This window comes from Cottoperca gobio, chromosome 19, assembly GCF_900634415.1.
Source record: "Cottoperca gobio chromosome 19, fCotGob3.1, whole genome shotgun sequence".
NCBI lineage: Eukaryota > Metazoa > Chordata > Actinopteri > Perciformes > Bovichtidae > Cottoperca > Cottoperca gobio.
The window spans coordinates 16,354,842-16,375,510 of NC_041373.1; the positions used below are offsets into that span (position 1 = coordinate 16,354,842).

The following is a 20,669-nucleotide window of genomic DNA, read 5'->3' on the forward strand; positions in this document are numbered from 1 at the left end:
GGGTGTGGTTAAGTGTTTCTGAGCGCGCATCAGTTATCCATCATGCGCTATATAATCCCGGGGACTGAGAGCACAGGAGCAACACAGGAGCAACACAGGGGCACCACCGGGGACACTACATCCAGAGACAAGACAAAGTAAGTTACTTTCTTCTTACTTTCATACATCTGGAACTTTTCACCGCATCCTATATCTAGAAAGCCAAAATGCATGTCAATATAATATTGGGAGTATTTTAAAGGCATGTTGTGCGTCTGGGCGAAATGGAACTTTTACTATTATTATTTTTGGTTTTGACTTAAAGTTCAGATTGAAATGTACATTGGCACTTGTCCTCAGATGGCCAACACGTTGAGATCGTGGATGATGCTCGCAGCGCTCGTCGTCTGCCTGCTGGTGTGTCTGAGCAGCTTTGCGGACGCCTATCCTCCCAAACCGGAGAGCCCAGGGAGCAACGGCTCACCGGAGGACTGGACCAAATACCACGCAGCTGTCAGGCATTATGTGAACCTCATCACCAGGCAGAGGTGAGTCAGCTTTGCCACACTACATTTGATGTTTCCTTTTGATAATGAAATTGCATTATTGTTCAATATGTCATCAACAGACTTTAAAAAATAAAATGAGGGAGAAATGAAGAAAGAAAAGTGTGATTGGGGGGTTATCATGCTGCCTTTAGAGTCCTAAACAGACACATTAATCATAGAAAGATAGACTCACTGTTATTTACATGCAAATAATTCATAACGTGAGTAGTAGAAGGTCCTCTGAGTCACTTAGATCATGTTGTATGTGATTTAGCAGCGGCTGCCTTACAATACATTCATGAAGCTTTTATTTTGGTAGTCTTTAGGAAGTACTCACAATATATCGTTGGATCCAATTTAACAGTATTCCTTTTCATGCAAGGGAAGGAAGTTTATTTAAATTGATTTTAACTTAGTTTAAGGCTCGGACTTGGATGGCAACCCCAATACAAACTGCGCAGGATCTTCATGTTTCACATTTTTAAGCATCTCCTTGTTCTTGTATTCTTTTAACCAGACAATGAAGGAATTTCTAGAAAACAAGAGATTCCTAGATTTCACACTTAGTAAAGTTTTGAACAACGTATCAGGTTTGTAAATATATTTAACCTTGAAAATGTGAGAAAGAAGGAATAATAAAGAAACTTCTCATCCTCTGGTTCTAGTCCAGCTCCCTTGACGTGAGGGATTAAGTCTCTGGCTCAAGGACAAGTTTACAAGGATAGCCACATGGCGGGGGTCGAGCCTTCAGGTTATGGCACGACTTCACTCACATATTTGTTTATTTATTAGTTTTGCATTTGAGTTGTATACATTGAAAACTAAGGAAATAAACTTTTCAGGTGCTCGTCAACAGTTCAGCCCTTGTTTGGCCAGACGAGAAGGACTGTCATTATGGATAAGCGCCTGGTATCCGTCAGACGAGCATATCAAGTTCAGAAGCCTGTAATTACTCAGTTGTGAACCCCACATCTTGTAATAGCACAGCTGGAACATGAGACAATCAGTTCCTAACTAGATAAAAGAATACTTCACAACAGATTATTTAATATATGCCTAAAATATGACTTATATTATATTACTGATTACAGTTTTGACCAGTTCGTTCATAGCCAGACTGACGCCACCGGAGCAGATAAAGGGTCTCACGTGAATGAGGATCTCCAAATAATATTTAGCTGCAGTCTTTACACGCACGTGTTTGATTCGTCTCCAGGTATGGGAAGAGGTCAACCCCCGAGCAGGCGGTGGCGTGGCTGCTGTTTGGTGCTGATTCAAGCCAAGAAGCTGAACCACGGTGAGAATACACGGTTTAATCGTATCGTTGAAGTACTAACCACGTCACAGCCCTGCCAATATTGCTCAAATATATTGAGAAACAGTTTGTAGCCTCACTTCAGAAGGATTACATCGAGCTCCTTGGTAATATTTCACTCTTCAAGTGAGAATTCATTTGCATTTTATCTCACTGTGGATTTGCACAGTTGTTTTGGTCATTTGAGCTGGTGATCCACAAGTGTACGTTTAAGTTAATGAACCTGCTTTCTCTTCTCGTACAGCTCCGACTACAGCGATCAGTGGTAAAACAGCCCAACCTTTACCCACCGATCCTTTCGACTCACCAACAATCACTGAGATTCTCAAACTGCACTGGACTTTGTGACTCTGTTAAATTATTGAATGTGTTTAATGTGCATGCAAATCTCTCTCTCTCTGTTTGTCTTCTTCTCTCAGTATCTATTTGTTCTTTGCCCAAAAAAATGTAAATAATTTGTATCAAAATCAATCTCTTCACAAGAAAGAATTGAATTAAAGTACTATTAAATAGACACAATGCTTTGGTATTTTATTTATTATTATGATATTAAATAAAACTGTAGTTGCTCTTTCTGCCACTAGATGTCACTGTATCACCAAGAAACGTACATTTGCAAGTTCAGTGCATCTTATTGCTGCTCGTGTAAGGGTTCACATCGACGGCAGCGGACAGGCTTCAACTTCACACCGGGGTACCACACCGTAAGACGCATTCATCACCACAACACCTTCCCCGGACACCTTCAGGGAAACAGCATCAGTGCTAACAAGAGCAGCTAATTGGCTTCTAAATCAATGAGGCTTTTTGTAAGAGCACGCGAGCCGTTGTAGGTAAGGTCTCGTGCAAGATTGTGTGTGTGTGTGGGTTTGCCGTTGGCGGCTTCGGTGTTGAGAAAGTGACTGCATAGATTAAACAAGACCTGTCGTGCTTCAACAACTGGAGAAATATCAAAACGTCTTGCAGCATCTTAAACCCGAAGACGCATCCGGATAAAAGGTGACCGGGGGCAGGTGAGTCTCCTCAACCTTTTGCTTTTCACCGAGGAAACGTGGTGGTTTAGTTTCGGTTGATGCTTAGAATTATTACCGTTTTCCAGGTGGGTATAGGACCACGCAGTGAGATATATGTTCATGTCTTCTGTGAAAGTAAGGGCTCCCGAAGAGATTTAGTCTTATTACGCTTATCCTCTTGACAATGAGGAAACGCAAATACAGCGCGAGAACGCTACTCACTACCATGGCCTCGCGCGCCGTGTATTTGCATCACATGCAAATCTTTTTTTATTAACATATTTTAATTGGCCTCAGGCTATTTGCACCTGTCCGACGGCCACATCTGAAACTAATCATCTTTGACAGCATCGCAGACACAATGTATACTTCAACTGAGTGTTGGAAATTAATTCAAAGAATAATGTTGATATCAACGACTGGATGGACGTCATGTACCTGTTCATTGCCACTGCGCATGCCCACACATTCGGGGGACGTGCACTGATGTTTGAGCGCGTGAGGACCAATACAAGGGCAGGTGCTGATGTGTGTCTGTCTCACACGTAGGAGGATACACATTTAAGAGAGAGATTTACCCTACTCGTTTCACAATTAAGCTTATTTATTTTTGAGTATTTGTCACTAATGAATGTACTAAGAGAGTCCAGAGAGTAAAGATCCGTTTGGCAATTAATGAATTAAATAATTCTTACCTGATTTAAGACGTCTAGAACATTTGTGCACACCTTGTTTACCACATTAAATATTACCCTAATCTAAATTGATTTCATACTAACCTTTTTTTAAAGAATCCTTTTTTATTTATACGTTTATATTCCAACAAGCTTACAATGTGGTCGTCCATTACATCAGCATCAGAATGTGGCTAACCCCTTCCATTTCCTGTTTTCATTTCATTTCCTGTTTTATCTGCTGTTGTACAATATAGAGATTAAATTGAACGACACAAACAAATGTCCTTACCTTAAGTTTTGACAGCAAAAAGGAAAATCAAATATACTCCAAAATATAAATGAACGAATTAAAAACATCCTACATTTCATCTCTTGCAACGACCCGGTTCTTCATCCAGGAAAAGATTCCAGACATCTCTGCATCTTCATTAATGTTTGTCTTGACTTGATCTGGACTGGACCTGGTCTTGGACTTAACTTGGACTGCGTTAGACCCCATCAACAAGCTACTTCAAGGTTAACATCTTGAAGACCACTTTGCGTTCGACTATCCAGATAATGATATTGTTGTTGTCAAAGCTATCATCATGGTAACATTTGGTACGCTTTCCTAAATCCTTTTATAGTCAAAACTTCCCACTGCTCGATTTTAACTGGGATTAAAGAAACTTCAGTCTTATCAGTTTCTGTTTTGGAAGTGGGAGGTTTACCATAAATTCCTCTGCTTTTGACAGCTTTGGGGATTGGCTACAAGATCAGCAGGTCTGGTTCTACCTCAGCAGAAACATCGTCTAAAAGCACACGATTTAAAAACCCTGCTTGAAGTTGGACTCTATGAAGTTGGAAAGTATGTCCTTCACTCTTAATCCTTTCTGGGAGATTTGAATACATTTTGTATAAGACATTAAAGCGGATCAAATTAGAACCAAAATAGCATGTGGCCAAGCCTTAAACTCGGAGTAATGCTTATATGACATTTAATGAATTAATACAACGTTGGTCAAACATTCAGAACAATTGAAAGAGATTGTTTGACCCCGATCCTCGTCCAGATCTTAGAGGAAGTCAGAGGGCATCCTGGTTATCTGTCGTCAGATAGTGAACACCTTTCCATGACACTGTGCAGTCTTTCTGCTTTGATAGACTTATTCATTAATGCATGAAACTGAAATTCTAATCGGCTGTAGCCCGCTGAGAGAAAGGCTTAAGGAAGTGGGACCCATCTACACTCTATTCCACGGGGAGATTAATCTGCAGCTCACCGCATCTTTTCCCAACCTCCATGGTGTCATTCATAAAAATGATCTGCTCATTTACTCTCACAACTGCCACCTCTCCCCCTTCAGCACAGAGCTCTCTCTATATAAAGGCTTTGGCATTGAAGTGGCACTTTGTGTTTATATAACCTACATGTATTTTTAATGGACAAATATGATATTTTTAGCCATGCTAGCGGTTTGGTTGATCAGGAGATATTTCAACTTCGTACACAACAACGTGCCATGTCTTCAACTCTCCTGGTTGTGTGATTTGTAATCATGTCCTTACACATCCAACACAAAAGGCTTCGACATCATCTGATCTAATCATATTTATGTTGAGACTCTTCACAGATCACTAAATCTGTGGCTGTAAAACCTTTTATTTTATTTTTAGAAGCACTTTATTCTAAAGCTCTTTTTTTATGTTTGTCTTGAGATCTTGGTGAATGTCAAGGGGAGGCTCCAACACTAATACAAATAAGGCTGGGGAGAGACTCTCCCTTTAATAAAGGGCCGATGTTAGCCAAATACATGGACAAGCCAACGTGTCAGTATTGGACTACAATCAGGGAGTTGCTTTGTAATATTCAGTTTCTCTCAAGAGAGATTTGAGTGACATTAAATCAGTGACATTCATCATGGCTGCCTAGTCAGAAGAAAAAGAACAAAAGGAGCGAGGACCTTTAACCAGGCCGGCAGGCTGGTGATTGTAAACGCTCCCCTGGGTGGCTCTCAACACTTTGTTTGAATCCTGTAGCCTCTCAATGATATGTACATGACATTTAATTCTAATTACACTAATATCAATATGAATCAGCTCAGGGAAAAGGAAGAGCCACAGCACTGAGTTGATCAGGTTTTCATGCATCAGTTGTCATCATGCTGTTTTTTAAAAAGTGAATTGGTTGATCTTAAGTCACTTAGAATACATAAGATCATTAATTGGCTCGTACTGTTTGAGAATCTCTGAGTGGCTAATGAGTCCCAAATCTGTTAGCATTAGATTTGTCAAGGCAAGATAACGTTTTATTGTAACTTTAAACCCAGGAAAAATACATGAAGCGTTTGTTCCCATGCTGTTTTCTTGCTGCCAAGTAGTCACACATTGTGTGTATTAATATGCACACGGGGAGTAAACACCTTCATTTTCTAAATCATTCAACCGTGCAGCGCGTGGCTTTAAACTGCTCTTGGATTTATCCTCTCCTTCAAAAGACCTGCAAACTTTGTTTTGATTAGTACAGGCGTGTGTAGTGACTTGGGAGGTAATATGAGCCCCAGAAGGAAAGATTGAATATATGGCTTTAATATTATGTTTTAGTCTAGAAATTATTTTGACAACAGAGATGCAAAAACTCACTGGTGCTTTCTTAAGTGCAGATACTGGGAATTATTTTTCATGAAGGGACATTCCTTAGTATTAGTAATCGAAATAGATCATTGTAGCTAAAGCTAATGCTCTCACAGTAATATCCTGCGTAAGTGACGAGATTAGAAATAATAGATCTTGTGGATGACACGTGAATTTATACCTGGTTGGGTTCAACTGAGGTCACATGATAGAAAATAATAATAATAATAATAATAATAATAATAATAAAATAATAAGCTTTATTTGTATAGCACCTTTCATACAAGAATTGCAGCCCAAAGTGCTTCACAGCAAAAACATAAAGATTTGTGCAAAATTATACAGAATTAGAGCATTTAAAGTACAATAATCACAGTGTTGATGTAAATGTGAAATAGCAATAAAAATAGCATTAAAAATAGTAAATAGCATTAAAAATAGCATTAAAATAGTATTAAATAGCAGAATATAAATAGTAAATAGCATTAAAAATAGCATTAAAAATAGTATTAAATAGCAGAATATAAATAGTAAATAGCATTAAAAATAGCATTAAAAATAGCATTAAATAGCAGAATAAAAATAATAAATAGCATTAAAAATAGCATTAAAATAGTATTAAATAGCAGAATATAAATAGTAAATGGCATTAAAAATAGCATTAAAAATAGCATTAAATAGCAGAATAAAAATAGTAAATATCATTAAAAAATAGCATTAAAAACAGTATTAAATAGCAGAATATAAATAGTAAATAGCATTAAAAATAGCATTAAATAGCAGAATATAAATAGTAAATAGCATTAAAAATAGCATTAAAAATAGCATTAAATAGCAGAATAAAAATAATAAATAGCATTAAAAATAGCATTAAAATAGTATTAAATAGCAGAATATAAATAGTAAATGGCATTAAAAATAGCATTAAAAATAGCATTAAATAGCAGAATAAAAATAGTAAATAGCATTAAAAACAGTATTAAATAGCAGAATAAAAATAGTAAAAGTGGAAAAGGCTAATTGTTAAGAGATAAAATAGCTGCCTTAATAAAAGCATTTAAATGAGTTTGAATTGGCATAAAGTAGCAGCATTACATTTTGTATAAATGATCACCATTAAAAGGCTAATGTAAAGAGATATGTCTTCAGTTTACTCTTGTAGATACTGAGAGAGCTTGCCTCCCTAATGTCTGCAGGTAAAGTGTTCCATAGCTTTGGTGCATAATTGCAAACGGCTGCATCCCCGGTTTTCTTTTGGATGTTCAGTGTTAAGCACGGTCTCTGGCGGTCAGTGAGGATGAAATAGATCCAAACCTTTCTGAGTGAATACCATTAAGTAAGTGAGTAAATATGTATTTTTGTGGTTTGGATGAGCTGACGAACATCTTTTTAAATGTACTTTAAGAAGCCTTTTGTTTGTTTTTTCTTCAGCTCTGGTGAGATCGTTGTTCAGAGCTGTTGAAACAATTCACCCACGTTGTGCTCAGTCCACCGGAGCTGAATCCAGCGGGTTGGAAGCTGCTGTTGAAGCCTTAGTTTTGTTACAATTGATTACCTGCCTGTTGTGTGAACGCTACACGCTGATACAAAATCATTTTCTCAGAAAAAAGAGCACTCTGTATTGAAATGTGGCTCAAACCTATTAATAAAGCCAATTTTAGCTCCAACTTATTATTATTTTACGCATTTTCCCTTGTTGCCATGGCAAAGCGCCGGGGAAAAAGGCGAAGAGCTGCTCACGGTTGTCTTGGATACGACAGTTTTCCCTTGTAAAGTGATGAGAGGAGCTGAACCTGTGGGAGCACAGGGTTATTTTTAGGCGTGACGCCAGCCTGCATGTGTGGATTAAGACTTGTTTGGTCGCTGGTGCGTATGCATGTGTGAGTGAGCATGTTTACAGGCTTTAATGCCGCCTCACTGTGGGAGCAGCTCGAGGCGTTTCACACTTGACACACAAACACCCGGGACTCCACTTGTGCCATTGCTCCATATCAAAAATGTAATGGATGATGCAATTTGAAAATCTTTGGATGCAGGCGTGAAAGAAATGGACACTTCCCTCGACCACTACTGGGATTCTTGCTGATAGAGAGAAATATGTGGGATCAGATCATCTAACAGTGCATTGTTTTTATGGGAGAGTGCAGGTTTGTAGGTAGATAGATAGATACTTTATTTATTTAGGTAATAACCATCAAAGGAAAAGCTGTTTAACCACATAACGGGTGGACGGCCTAGTAGGCATCTCAAACTAGCACGCAAACTCACAATCAAAATAATAACTTAATAGTTATTTATGGCCTTTTTTATCAATAAATATTATAATATCTCCAAATGCACAGCTTGTGAACTGCCTGGTGTTACTCTTACAAACACCTGTCAAATACTTGGTAACACTTGGTGCTATGTTCCTATTGTGTTTTCCAGTCCATACCTACCAGCTGTACCCATCTTCAGGCATCTTTTTCAACAACAAACTTCAGGCGGAGTGTATTTTCTTCAGATTCAGTATATTCAGAACACTATTACTCAGAGCCAGAAGCACTTGGAGTGATTCTTCACTGTTTTGCAAGAACAATCATTTGAATGAGACCAAAATCATGCATCTGGTGAAAACGCTTGAAGAGCAGCTTTCAATTTACTTTGTGTATGTCGTTTGTAGGTATTTTCAAGTAAAGTCCCCCACCCTGTAAGAGGTTAAAGCAAATAAATTACAACCCTCAATAAATAGCAGAAGTCTAGGAGAAAGAGATCCAATGTCGTTACAATTATATTTTAAAGCTGGCGCTTTGACTTGCTACCTTGAATTTTAGGGATATTTTTAAGACTCCAAAGCCTTGACCTTTGCCCTCAAAAACTGCAAACTGCACACACACACACACACACACACACACACACACACACACACACACACACACACACACACACACTGAAAACTCCCCCAGCTGGCCCTTTTGTTTTATTAGATTGACAGTGATGATGGCAAGTCTGCAAGTATGATGCATGTCATGCCAGCTGTGCTTTTGGGCTGCTCTCTTCCCTGCAATACAACGTGGAAATGTGTAAGAGGGAGATTTGTGTGAGTGTGTTTTACGGTATGTGTGTGTGTGACTAATGGAGAGAGAGAGAGGGAAAATCACTCAGAGCAGAGACGGTGTAGATACAAAAGATATTACTGTAGACACAAACTGAACCACCATTTGCACAAGTGCAGGGTCTTTTCCATCTGCACTTATTTACACGCTGTTCCACTTCAACATTAGTCTGAATGGTATTATTAAGGGCACCACCTTGATCTTCAGTGTAGGGACTGATTACTGGGTTGCAGATAATACCACCAATTACCAAGACAATAGCACCACTGGTGATGACGGCACCATCATTACATCTCGGACAATTATTCCACATCAGTGATATAGAATAAGAAGCAGGCAGGAAGTCAGAGAACATCAGTAGAAGAGTGCGATGGTGTCTGCGTCTGCAGCGAGCCTGACGTCTGCCTGTATTTTCTTATTTTGCTGCGTTTGTGACGTTTCTGACCGTCGACGTATACAAACGTCTGTTCAACCCGTAGGAAAAACAGACTCATGGTAGCTTTTTAAACATGCACCGAAAACATGCGGCATTATAAACCAGGTTATAACAAGGAGTAATGGACGACGGGTAACACATTGGAATCATCATTCATTACTTAATGGATTCATTCATAATTTCATTAGAGTAATGAAGTCTGGAATATCTTCAAATGGATTATTCCAACTGTTATTCAAATGGAGGTATGAAAAGCAATAACACAGGTGTCCCGGATGACTGCCGCACGTTCAGTCCCAATGCATCCCCAGGCTTCCCTCGTTCTGTTGGTTTAATATGGAGGATTCGTTTACTACGCCCCTCTCCAGTGGGTTCGCATTTATTAGTTTATAAGATGAATCTCTAACTGAGGCCTTGGGATGTAGACCTGCTACTCTAAACAAAGAGGATCTGGGAATATTTTGATCTCTGCGCGGAGAATCAAATGAATACCACGGGGCTCGAACACTTCATATTTGCGTTCAATAACAACGAAGAGGCTAAAATGTAAACAAGCGAGTCATGAACGTATCTCCTCCTTGTAAGCCCAGTTAGGAAACGCTCGCTCGTAGTAAAAGAGAAATGCGATCGTATCTGAAGGAAGATATATATTCAGTCCGTTTCTTAAATAAATAATGTCGGAGGCCTGGCAGGAAGTTTCATGTAATTCCTTCGACGCTGTACGAAGATGCTTCATCACTTTAGATCTGATCAATGACGACGAGGCGGATGCACACACAGAGTGGCCACGCGGGCGCGTTACTGCGTCTTCCTCACCATTGTTCTCTGTCCTCCCCCCCCCCCTCGTTTCACACCTCAAGTTTCCACTCAGATTCCTCCTCAACCCTCGTCTGTTTTCTTCTGTCTGTTTCTCCCCTCGTGACTATTGATTACCTCTTCTGTTTACGTCCCCCACACCTCCTCCTTCAATCCTAATTGGTATTCACCGAGTGTATTTCACAAATTCCACCTCACCTGATGAGCCAGTTTTGAATCTTGGGACAACAGATGCTTAAGTCTCCCAGTCTTCTGTCGTTTCTCTGGCCAGTGTTAAACGGATCAATTAGAATCAACAGAGATCCTCACTAAGCTAGTGTTAGCTGGCCGGCCCACTCTCTCATCCGCTCGCTCAATCTTTCCAACTGTTGCTAACAGGACACGGGCATGATGGCTAAAACTGTTTGGGTGTTTCCAGAGCAACAGGCTTCATCTATTTATAGGTTTTTAACAGAGTTAGAGACCAGCGGCTGTTTGTGGGAGCTTGTTTGCACAAATTAAGAATGAGACGTGTGCATACGTAAGTCCATTGACTGTGATGACAGGAAAGGATTTGTTTTCTTTGTGTTGAACTTGAAGGACAACAACAACAACAACAACAACAACAACAACAAAGTTTATCACAATGTGACAAGCTCTTAAAAACAAGCTTTAAAATATGCAGAAGTCTGTGGGAAGCAGTCCTGTTCAGCATCAGCTCTTTCTAGAACTTCTATAAAGAGCTTCTACCCCGCCTTCCCTCGTTTGAACCTTAATCCTGCCTCAGTGGTCTAGAAACCAGGGATTTTACATTCATATTCATAATCAATACTTCATTAGTGTTTTCAATGCATCTCCCTTCATTCTCTCTGCACTCTTTCATTGCAGTTGACCTCACAAGTTCTGTGGAGGATACTCGGAGGAACCAATTCTTAAAATGCCCGTGGCAACATCCAGATCTGACTCCGGTAAGTGGCTTTGACTCACTATGACGAGGGCCGAGAGAGAGAGAGAGAGGAAACGAGCGAGGAGAAAGGAGAGGAGAGAGAGGGAGAGAGGAGGAGAGGAGAGAGAGAAAGAGAGAGAGAGAGAGAGGGGGAAGAGAGAGAGCGAGAGAAAACGGAGAGAGAGAGGAGAGAGGGGAGAGGCGAGAGAGAGAGAGAGAGGACGAGACAGAGAGAGGGACTCGGCGAGAGCGAGAGAGCGAAGGGCAACGAAAAGGAGAGAGAGGAAGGGGAGAAGAGAGAGAGAAGAGGAGGAGAGAGAGAGCGAGATAGGAGAGAAGAGAGAGAGGGAGAGAGACAGAGAGAGAGGGAGAGAGAGAAGAGGCGGAAAGCGAGAGAAGAGGAGAGCGGAGGGAAAAGCGAGGAGAAGAGCGAGAAGAGAGAGAGAGGAGAGCAGAGAAAGAGCAGAGAGATAAACGAAGAGAGCGAGAGGGAGGAGGAGAGAATAGGATGATAAGATATCAGGAGACGAGAGAGAAGAGAGAGAGACGAGAGAGAGAGAGGAGACTCCAAGGAAGAGAGAGAGAGACAAGAGAGAGCAGAAGAGAGGAGAGGGGAAGAGAAACGATAGAGAGGGCGCAGATCAGAGACTAGCGAAGATAGGAGATAGTGAGAGTTAGGTGTATATATTCTCTAGAAGAGAGAGATCTATGAGATAGAGTAGTACCTCGCTCTCATCTATATCTCTCTGTTACTCTTCCATCTTCTCTCTTGTCTCTCTCTTCGCTCTCTCATCTATCCTCTGTCTCTCATCTCTCTCTCGTCTCTTCTCTCCTCTCTCTCGCTCGCTTCTATGTCTCTCACGCCCTTCTATCTCTATATCCCTTCTCTCTCTCTACCCCCTCCTATCTCTCTCTCCCTCTCTCCTCCCTCTCTCTCGGTCTCTCTCTCTCTCTCTCTGTCTCTCTCTCTCTCTCTCGCTCTCTCTCTCTCCCTCTCTCCCTCCCTCTCTCTTGGTCTCTCTCTCTCTCTCTCTCTCTCCCTTTCTCTCTCCCCCCCCCCCCTATCTCTCTCTCCCTCTCTCCCTGTGTGTGTGAGATATCCAGAGAAAGACGAGAGGGAGGAGATACTGAACAGTTTGTGGTTATTCCAGCACTCTGGACGTGCATCTCATCTCCAGAGTTCTAATGTGACTTAATGAGCTGGCTAATGGAGCGCTAAAACTCTAGCCTTAGATCAATGATGCCTCGGAGGATTTGCTGTTGTATCCTTCGCAGCCCTCCACTCGTGCACACATGCACGTCAAATCTGCACTAGTGGCCAGTAGGAGTACAAATGAACGAATGTCTGTTTATTATGGATCGATGATAAATGTTGACGGTGTGAAAGCCAGAGGGTTAAGTGGTTTGCAGTCACCTTTTAAGTAAAGATGCTGTGCAATACGCAACCCTATTACACCTATTATTTGCGAAAAGGTTTCCACAGAAGTCAAATTTGGCATCGCATTGATTGTCTCTTCTGTTGGCATTGTATTAAAGTCGATTTTTAGATGTACACCGTGGCACTGATATCAAAGTTGCACACGTAGTACTGTGGCAGCAGGAGAATTATATTTTACATTGGTCTCTAAACTGGCACGTCGCCATAATTCCATGCATTTCCTCTTCACTCAGTGCTGAGGGCTCTTGATCCAGACACATAAAAGATTAAAAAGCCACAGCCAGATGTCTGCGAAATTAGGAGTCCCAGTTGGTTAACCAAATCTCCGAACTCAAAGCTTTATAGTATTTTATCATGTGGTAATAAATTGCAGACGTCAGCTGTCGGAGAGAGGGAGAAAAGCAGTTCCACGGAGAGTTAAATGTGTGGAGGTTCTTTTTGTAATGGGCTGTCAGTCAGCCCTGATTGGTGCACCAGCAGAGGGCTGCGTCTGGATGACTGGCGTTTTTAGTAACACACAGTAAATTGTTTCTCCAAACCAATTCATGTCTCTTATTTTTATTATTTCAAAAGGCTTTGAGAAGGGTCAGTTATATTACATTATTCTTCAACTCCTGTCAGCGAAGGAACTTATGAGCAGAAAGCACAAATATAAATGTGCCAATAAGCGCCCTTCATTAACGGCATGTGCAAGGCTGGCTGTGTTTGTACCTGTGTGTGTGTGTGACGTCAGTAATGGAGGATCATTACTCATATATGTGTCAACTCCCAACGCAGCACCTCCTTGACCGATCCTCCTCCTTACAAGCCTTCTGCTGCTCCTTCCCCCAGTTAACCCCCGCAGGGAAGCCTGGAGGGACAATTGCCTTGCCTCCTTTCCTCCCTCCTCCTAGAGAAAGCATCATACTTCCCTCCCTCTTCACCCCCCCCCCCCCCCACACTACCTTTCTTTGCTCATGCACACAAGCCTCTCTCGTCTCCATTCATTCATGCGGAATAGAAGACGCTCAACCAGGCAAAGCTTATACACATTCACGTCAAGAGCAGGTGTAGAGGGAGGACAGAGCGAGGAGCTGTTTTGTGAGAAAGGGGAGAGAATCAGGGACGGAGGAAGAGGGAGAGAGAGGAAGAGGGAGAGAGGGATAAAGGAAGAGAGAGAGGGAGAGAGAGAGATTTCAGTCTGCCTCAGATACAGTATTGGGTGTGTTACTGTGAGTGTGTGCACTCACTGGAGAGAGGTGTTGTTCACCATGGCTGGCAGCCTGTTTGGAAGGCTCTCCCTAGAGGAGGAGGACTCAGCCAACTCCCTGGAGGGCCTGGAAATCAAGCTTGGGGGAGAAGGTAAGAACACAGGTCCCTACCTGCTGGGTGTGTGAGGGATGCAGAATAGTGTACACAACAGAGGACCTCTCCGGCTATGTGTTTTGTCACAGGTTAGGGAAGATATACTGTACAGAAACTGTGGGAAGGTTGAATGCAACTAAGCAGTTGGCAATTTGCTTATGTAAACATAGCCGGTGTCGAGCTCGTTGGTGGTTTTAAATTCGCATTGCACCTGCTCCCGATGTGCCGGTTCAAAACCTCCAGAGTGTGATGAAGATGAGCAGCGACAGATTAGGACCCAGCATGTGATGCACAGGAATCTGAGGCAGCAGACTACAAAGACAGGAAGGTGCAGTGAAAACATGGCACCTTTTCTATTATTTATTTACAGTGAGACGCCTTATTGTAACCTGACAATAGAGAGAGAGAGAGACGCACCATTTAAAATACTTTGAGATAAGTAAAGAAAGTCATTGAAAGAGGAACATTAATGGTAATGCATTGTGTTTGCTCACATGGAGTAGAAAGTACAGTCAATTCATAATTGATGGGAGTTCATAAATACTGCATGGGGTTATATAGTACACGGTAATATGTTACGAGTCCTCCATATCTATTTATGTACTTACATCTATATCATGATGTCATGTTGAATTAGTTAAAGATAGAAGCATCATTGCCGAGTCTAGTGCATGTCACACAGTATACCATGTTGCACGATATCCTCTGCTCCGTAATGAAGCTTGACAAGACGGCGGTGACGGCCGCAATGAATCACGTTTTCTGTCAAAGCATTCGCATCCTGTCTATCACTTCAGAGTGCATGCGTATGTGTGTGTGTGTGTGTGTGTGTGAGAGAGAGAGAGAGAGAGAAGGACAAAGAGAGAGACCTCCAGAGCATTGTACATTCATGGAGAGTAGGTAAGGGGGTCATTCATATGCAACAGTGTTCTGATCAGAGACACCCCGCCTGAAAGTGTCAGACTCACCACCTTCAAATAACTCTGTGGCTCTTTCACTCTCACTCTCACACACACACACACACAACTCCAGACTCACACTCACGGAGGAATGTTGTGTGTGTGTGTGTGTGTGTGTGCCTACTGGACTAACTAAGCGGTGATCAAACACAGATGATGGATCATTGAGTGCAGTGTGTTGATAGGATTAAGCTGTCAAAGATAATCGCCGGGTTTCAAGAGAATGGGACAGTTTACCGGCTGGTATTCCATAATGTGGTGACACATTATTTTGTCCGTATCGCACCATGACGATCGCCGCTTGTTATTCATTAACTGCAAAATAGATGCACAGTCAAATGTTGGCGTTCGCTTCCCCCCCCCCCCCCCTAAAAAACTTCTCTTGAAAAGATCCTCTGAGTCCGTGGGCTGAGGTGTGACGGGAGCTGCTGTCCGTTTGCAAAATGTCAACAAATATCACAAAGTGTTGTCTCCAGTGTTGACCTTCAGCGAGCTAATAAGGCGATCCAGCCCGCATCCCTACTATGCCAGCTTGGAACAAGCATCACCATGGCGATTGGATGGTTTAAATGGCAGCTTTAAAGTCCCTCGTCCTGCCGATTGGCTCCCCAAGAGAGAGAGGAAGTCGGAGTTACAGTGTTTTCCCTGAAGATGTTGCCAAATGATCCGGCACTGTGCTGGATTTCTGCTTCTCAGTTTGAATTGAAGGCTCTGAACATCCCGAGGACAGGACGTTTCAATTATTAGATGTGGTCTCTAACTCGCACTCCTTTCCAGATAGCTTTATCGAATCCTATTAGGACAGGAAAATGACCGTAATCATTCTTATGCTGTGTTCACATCGTTTCATTTGGACCGTAATCACGAGCAACTGACTCGGTGATGTCAGACTCTACATTGTAATTGCAGGAATTGCTTCACCCTTCCACCAGGTTACATGTTAACTGGACCTGTAGTTATTGTGTAATCCTGCTCACACAACGAAAACAGACAGAAGTAATAATAAAGCTTTCCTCTGCAGATATTTCGTGATCATGTGATGATCGCACAGATCCACCCTGTCCAGAGGTCTAATCAGCTACAAGTTACTGTACAGCTACTGTCATTGAGAGCTATTAAAGGCAAGCCTGTACACACACGCACGCACGCACGCACGCACACACACATGCTTCACACAACAGTCTCTGAAGCTGTCACGCTGAGCGTTGCTTTTCAGGATGTTGAGTTAATTAGTTGAGCTCGTAAAGCAGGAAGTGAAGGGGCGGCTGTGGCTCAGGAGGTACAGTGGTGGTGCACCGGTCAGAGGGTCAGTGGTCCGGCCCCAACGGTCAACTTGTCCTTGTCCTTGAGCAAGAAGCTGAACCCCAAATTGCTCCCGATGGCCAACGGTGTGTGAGTGTGTGTGAATGCTTATCACTGATGAGCAGGTGGGGACGGTAAAACTACGTATAAATGCTGACATTTGACATTTGAGCGATTGCAACAGATTGTAAATGCAGTCCATTCACCATTCACGCTTGAGCTGTTTGCTCAACAGAAAAGACTTCAGACCGATTGCTCTCTGGCAAGGACATCATGGAAAGATTCAAGCGCATTCCAATACGGACAAATTAATCATATCATATTTCAGTCCGAAATGATTAATCGGTTCTGGTACGCACAATGAAATGTACTCCAATCCAATATAATTCTCCACCACTGTCTAAGACTTTCATGCTTCCTGAGGGATTGATGGTAATTATAGTGTGCTGGAGAGCAGGGAGCAGAAACAAATCTAATAGCAACCTTAAAGTATTTAATGAAGTCTGTCGAAGCCCGTGGGTATTTTATTACATAGGGGTGACTTTTGGTGATTTACAATAGTTTCAGTGTCATCCGCAACATGTGCCTTTCTGTCATTTTAATGGAGTGACATAGAAATAAGACTGCTGTGACTCCCAAGATGAACGCTGGGAATATCAATGAGTTTTTGAGGAGAAGACTGTTCAGAAATCTGTTGTTTTCACAGGACAAAGCAGATGTTATTACTGCGGAGTCACTCTGCACACTGGAGAGCTTAACATTGACCTTACCTCTTGAAACTACCCTGATTAATCACCACCAGGTCTTTGCTGCGACTGACTGTCAATGTTCTTCTCCGTGTAATTCTGGGTATACAAAGAATTTAAATAAATCTTTCCAGACGGACATGTTTTGTTGATGCATGTAGCTACTGAATGTATTGTTCCTTATGGTGCGTTGAGAAGCCTTCTAATCCAGAAGCTCTAAAATAACCAGCAGTAGTATAAATCAAGATGGTGGTGATGAGTAGTTGAGCTAAGAATCCATCATCTGCTGCAGGGAAAAGGTGACTTTCCATTAACACAGTTTAGCTGTGAGGCCTTTTCTTGTAGAAAGCAAAACGCTTATTATATATTGCAAATGACAAAGCAACCTAATCTTAAGTGTTTTACGCAGAGCATTAATATTAAAGGTGCAATGTTTAATAACGAGCCACCTGCTTCAAGGAAATAGGGGGAAGAGTTTCACCTCTAACACACTGCTGAAACTCTAGGCGCTAGGTTCCGTGGCTGGCAGAGACGACGATGTTTTGTCCTCCCTGCTGACGGTGGACCGGCGATGTAGCTCCAGGAGACGCAACTTCACATAGTGGCGGCTCGCATTCAGAGCCTGGACCTCCTGGTGGAGCTCTAGGTCTAACCATAACAGCAGCATCAGAACGTTTGCTAATCCGGCGGGGATTTGGGGCGGTCCCCTGGGATTAGACGCCCTGTGCTGAATTTGCTCTGGCTGAATTTTGAGATATGCTCCACCCGTCTCCCGGAGCCGCCGCACGCTCTCCTCACAATGATGAGGGCAGTTGTGCGAGACGTTCTCTCGTTTCTGCCACTTTGGATTTAATCCAATAAACAAACTATCAAAACGTAAAGGTGCCATGGATGTTTTATTGACAGGAGTTGGTGGAAACCAAACACAAACACCTACTGTGCTAGTTTATTTACCGTCTGCCCATTACCTTTATTTATAATTGCTCTTCCTTCATTTGTCTGGGTAGAGCATTTACTGTATTTGCTGTTTTAAGAGAGTTTGTTTATCTCAATGATTTTCCATAGACCAGACTGATTGCCAGAAGCTGGCAGCGGTAAGAGTCAGCTGCACGCTGCACTCCTCTTGTGTTTACGTCCCCAAGAGGAACGGCAACACAACCGCATCTCCCACACCTCTTCCTTCGTGTTCCTCCCTCCCTCGGCTCCCCTCTCCATCCTCTCTGTGTTTCTCTAACCTCCGCTCCATAGCAACAGAACAACCTTCACTAAGTGCTGGCTAAGAGGTTCATGTTCCCCCGCTGTGCTCTAACCACAAACAATAACAGCCCAGATTGTTTGGCGGCCTCCATGACATTGAGTTTAATTGTAAGTCTCTGTGGAGGTGAAGTCTCACTCGGATGAGACTTAAGAGACAAAAGCACCTTTTATTCAGGGTACCTTGTAATTGCATGTCACCATGGCACAGAAGCTCTTATTCTGGTAACCTTCGTTGAGAGGTGATGGAGGCCACCACAGAGTGTTATCATTGTAACTTTGTAATGGACAAAGTAACATTTAGCTAGGTTTCCTCTAAAGTTGTATTAAATGAATCATTACCACTGTGTGTGTGCCCCCTTAAATGTCAATTCTCCTTCTTGGTTAACTTTTGTAAACACTCCATCTCTTGGGACCTTTAGATTTGAGTCAGTTATTTATCTGCTCTCTACTGGGACTCCTCTTTCAGGAGTTTCCAACTTAAATGCGGTAAACGCATAATAGTGATATACTGTAAAGACAAGACCTTCTCAAGCATGAGAAGAACTTTACATTTGACAACCTTTTCCCTGGAGGAGCACATGACGTACATGTAGCCGGTTCAGTCTGCCGGCACACCCGGGTCTCTTATTGTGCTCTTAAGCCTTTACCTGCTAAATGGAGTTCTCTATTGGTATCACGTTACAGAGGGTGCTATCAGGAATTTAGATTCACTGGAGCGAAAAATGACTTTAACCTGAGCTCTCACCTGTAAAGGCTCAGAGGATGAAGAAAAAAAACCCTTCAGTATATTATTACGCAAATGTCTACATGCAATTTTGATGCTCATTTGAGACGTGAGCAGAAGAAAGATCAATGCTGTTTAGTCCTGGCTCTGTAATTGTATATGCATTTTATGCAAGGGAGGATGTCTCTGACAGCAGATAGATGAAACACTTCACCTGAATGCTAAAGAGAAAGTTATTTTCTAAAGAAAGTTGCCGTGAGAACAAAAGGGAAGTAAATATTGTATCTTCGTCTGATATTCAGACCTGTTGCTGTCGGAACTTTTGACCTGCACGACCGATCCGCTGTTGTCTTTGATGCTTGCCGGTAAAAATAATAGAAGTATATGTATCTGTGTCTATATGTATCTGTATATGTATATGTATATGTATATGTATATGTATCTGTGTCTGTATCTGTGTCTGTATCTGTATATGTGTCTATCTGTATCTGTGTCTGTATCTGTATATGTGTCTGTGTGTGTATATGTATCTGTCTGTGTCTGTATATGTATCTGTCTGTATATGTGTCTGTATCTGTGTATATGTATCTGTATCTGTCTGTGTCTGTATATGTGTCTGTATATGTGTCTGTATATGTATCTGTCTGTGTCTGTATATGTATCTGTCTGTATATGTGTCTGTATCTGTATCTGTATATGTGTCTGTATCTGTATATGTGTCTGTATCTGTGTCTGTATCTGTATATATGTCTGTATCTGTATATGTGTCTGTATCTGTGTCTGTATCTGTATATGTGTCTGTATCTGTATATGTGTCTGTATCTGTATATGTGTCTGTATCTGTATATATGTCTGTATCTGTATATGTGTCTGTATCTGTGTCTGTATCTGTATATGTGTCTGTATCTGTATCTGTATATGTGTCTGTATCTGTATATGTGTCTGTATATGTGTCTGTATCTGTGTCTGTATCTGTATATGTGTCTGTATATGTATCTGTAGATGTATATGTGTCTGTATCTGTATATGTGTCTGTATCTGTATATGTGTCTGTATCTGTGTCTGTATCTGTATATGTGTCTGTATATGTATCTGTAGATGTATATGTCGAGAGAAGAAATGCAGCAAGACCCAAGAAGGAGGACAAGTTGGATTTTTAATGATCTCTATGAATAATGGAATGACCCCATGCATACTCAGCACTGGGGGGGGGGGGGGGGAAGCTATTATTCTCCTCTCCCTTTGACACCTTCGCGTGAGTCCTTTGGGACTTAAGCAATGACAATATCGCAGAATATGTAAACACAAAGTCAGGAACATTCCTCATGTAGAGAATCGGTCCGTTTTATCAGGACTGTTTGTGTCTGATTGGGGACGAGACTGAACACGAAAAGGGGAACATGTTAAGTGACATGTGAGAGCGTTATGGAAGTACTCCACATACGTCCAGGCGAAACGGAGACGAGCCAACATAGGGGAAAA

At 41.9% G+C, this 20,669-nt stretch overlaps 2 protein-coding genes across 3 annotated transcripts in view; both read left to right on the plus strand.

Annotated features, from left to right (window-relative positions):
* The first annotated feature begins 72 nt into the window (after positions 1-72).
* On the plus strand, positions 73-2,352 carry pyyb (peptide YYb). Its single transcript, XM_029456355.1, has 4 exons — positions 73-137; positions 340-527; positions 1,744-1,824; positions 2,087-2,352. The coding sequence occupies exons 2-4, from the start codon at positions 340-342 to the stop codon at positions 2,109-2,111; spliced, it is 294 nt and encodes a 97-aa protein (XP_029312215.1). The 5' UTR covers positions 73-137; the 3' UTR covers positions 2,112-2,352.
* A 147-nt stretch (positions 2,353-2,499) lies between these two features.
* Positions 2,500-20,669, plus strand: part of mpp2b (MAGUK p55 scaffold protein 2b) — a 36,634-nt gene continuing 18,464 nt past the window's right edge. The window contains exons 1-2 of one of the 2 annotated variants that reach the window (XM_029456963.1): positions 2,500-2,855; positions 11,360-11,439. In XM_029456963.1, the coding sequence (XP_029312823.1) occupies positions 11,409-11,439 (31 nt within the window). In that variant the 5' untranslated portion in view covers positions 2,500-2,855; positions 11,360-11,408. Of the gene's footprint in view, positions 2,856-11,359; positions 11,440-13,943; positions 14,197-20,669 lie in introns of those variants that run through there. The other variant, XM_029456962.1, reaches the window with a different exon arrangement.